The sequence below is a fragment of the Camelus dromedarius genome, chromosome X, assembly GCF_036321535.1.
Source record: "Camelus dromedarius isolate mCamDro1 chromosome X, mCamDro1.pat, whole genome shotgun sequence".
In the NCBI taxonomy this organism is placed as follows: Eukaryota; Metazoa; Chordata; class Mammalia; order Artiodactyla; family Camelidae; genus Camelus; species Camelus dromedarius.
Window position 1 is genome coordinate 12354238 of NC_087472.1, and position 2086 is coordinate 12356323.

Here is a 2086-nt window from a genome sequence, read left to right on the forward strand (position 1 = left end):
TTCATCACTTGGAACAGAATTTACTTACACTTTTGAAATAGAATATACTTATACCTTTTAAAACACTGATTCAACTGCTTATAAGTCTGTGGTGCTCTATCAGATATATGATCATTAGATTCACTGGTGTTTCATCTGAGAATGAGATTGATAATTGTATTTACAATGTATTTACAATGAAATACATTGACCAATAAATCCATTCATTAATATTTAATAATTAAGAACTGCTTGAATTGCATGCCTTAAGGCCAGAGAGTGACTTTTATGTAATATTTCTATTTATGTGTTCACAAGCTAGGCCAGAAGGATATATTCTACAGGAAGAATTAGCACTATCCACCTGATAATCCTTGCCTCAAATCCCTTTTTGGAGTGAGGCAGGATATAAATAATAATTAAAATCAACATGGCCATGATGTCTTGTGTATACTTGTTTAATATCTCCTCCATCACTCCTCAATCTTCCTGTAAAAGCCTCTGCCCCATTAAGTTCATGCCAACTGCTATGAAGCCCGCTCCACCCCACCCCCATGACTATCACTTTCTGACCTTTAGACCTTCTTTATTATGAATGAAGCTTTCTGTACCTCAGTCACCGTTTCCAGCCCCACCTCAATTACCACCATCATTCTGGGAATTCAACATGCCTAAGAGGCCCCCAGCCAACTTTCTGGTCTCAAGACCTTACTTCCACAGAGCCAATAAGGATGTCTTCTTCCCCTCTCCCCACCCCGACCCCAACCAGGTACTCCCCCCGGGACCACTCTCCACACTGTTACCATTAGAAACCGCTCCTCGGAAATCACTGATTCAAGCACCCCCACTGACCACATTCTCTATCCCTGCAGCTCTCTGTGGAATCCTCTTGGATGCCCCACAGATAACTTCAAAGCAATAGGATTACAACTGAGAGGAGCCAGAGCATGCCCACAGACTTAAATTCTTTAATAACATGTGCAGGTGTTGGCAGCACAGGGCTTCTTCTGCTGTGAGAGGTTTAGGTGCTGCATGAGGTGGTGTGGACTCCTTCCAGGCTCCGGGACCCAGGCATCAGCAGTCTTTTCTGCACTAGAATGTTTCACGAGCCTGAGAATTGGTGTCCTCTTCAAAGAGGTGGCTGAGCTGCAGGTCGTTGTCCACTGCCTTCTGAATCCTGCAGTTGCTGTGGGTCTTGTTGCCCACCACCTCTAGAACGTTGGAGGTGACATATTTGAGAATGGCGGAGAGGAAAACCTGGGTGGGCAAGTTCAGCTGCTGGGCAAAGTGGTTTTCCTGCAGGAGGTGGTCTGCATGGCTCTTAGGGAACAGTGGCTTGTTTTTTGTGGAGCAGGAGAATGTTTGCTTCCTTAGCCAACAGGAGCTCTGACAGCTTCTATTTCCAGACATGATGTTTTGCTCTATTGACCTAGCTCGATTGTTCAGCTGGCCTGAGCCTTTCAAGACACGTCACCAGTGCTCATTCCCACCAACTCTGTCCCTATACTCCAGCCGCTCATTGGTCAGGGAGTAGACTTTGTGACACCATAGACATTGGGATGTCATTGGTGCCCACTGGGCCCTGATCAGTCTTCAGCTTACAAATGTGTGTTAGGCCATCTTAATGACTGGACTAGAACATGACACTAACATACCCACCAGAATGGCTGATAATACTTCATGTGGGTGAGAATGTACAGCAACTAGAATACTCATACATTGTTGAAGTGGAAGAAAGTTACAACCACTTTGGAAAAAAAGTCCGACAATTTCTTACAAAACTAACATACACCTACTCTATGACCCAGCCACTTTTCATCTGAGTATTTATTCCAGAAAAATAAAATTATACATACACACACACACACATACACAATGTGCACCAGAATGTTTACATCACTTTTATTCATAATAGCCCAAACTGGAAATAACTCAGGTGTTCATCAACAGAAAAAAATGGATAAACAAACTGTGGTATATTCATACATTCAGCAATAAACAAAACGAACTATGGAAACACACAATCACATGGATGGATGTCACAGATACTATGCTGAGTAAAGAAGCCAGACACAAAAGAATGCATATTGTATATGTATATGTACAT

The 2086-nt window shown here is 42.8% G+C and overlaps 1 protein-coding gene across 1 annotated transcript; it reads right to left on the minus strand.

The window, feature by feature from the left end:
* Positions 1–1071: 1071 nt before the first annotated feature.
* Positions 1072–1389, minus strand: LOC105103477 (histone H2A-like 3). Its single transcript, XM_010997073.1, has one exon. The coding sequence runs from the start codon at positions 1387–1389 to the stop codon at positions 1072–1074; it is 318 nt and encodes a 105-aa protein (XP_010995375.1).
* Between the last annotated feature and the right edge of the window lie 697 nt (positions 1390–2086).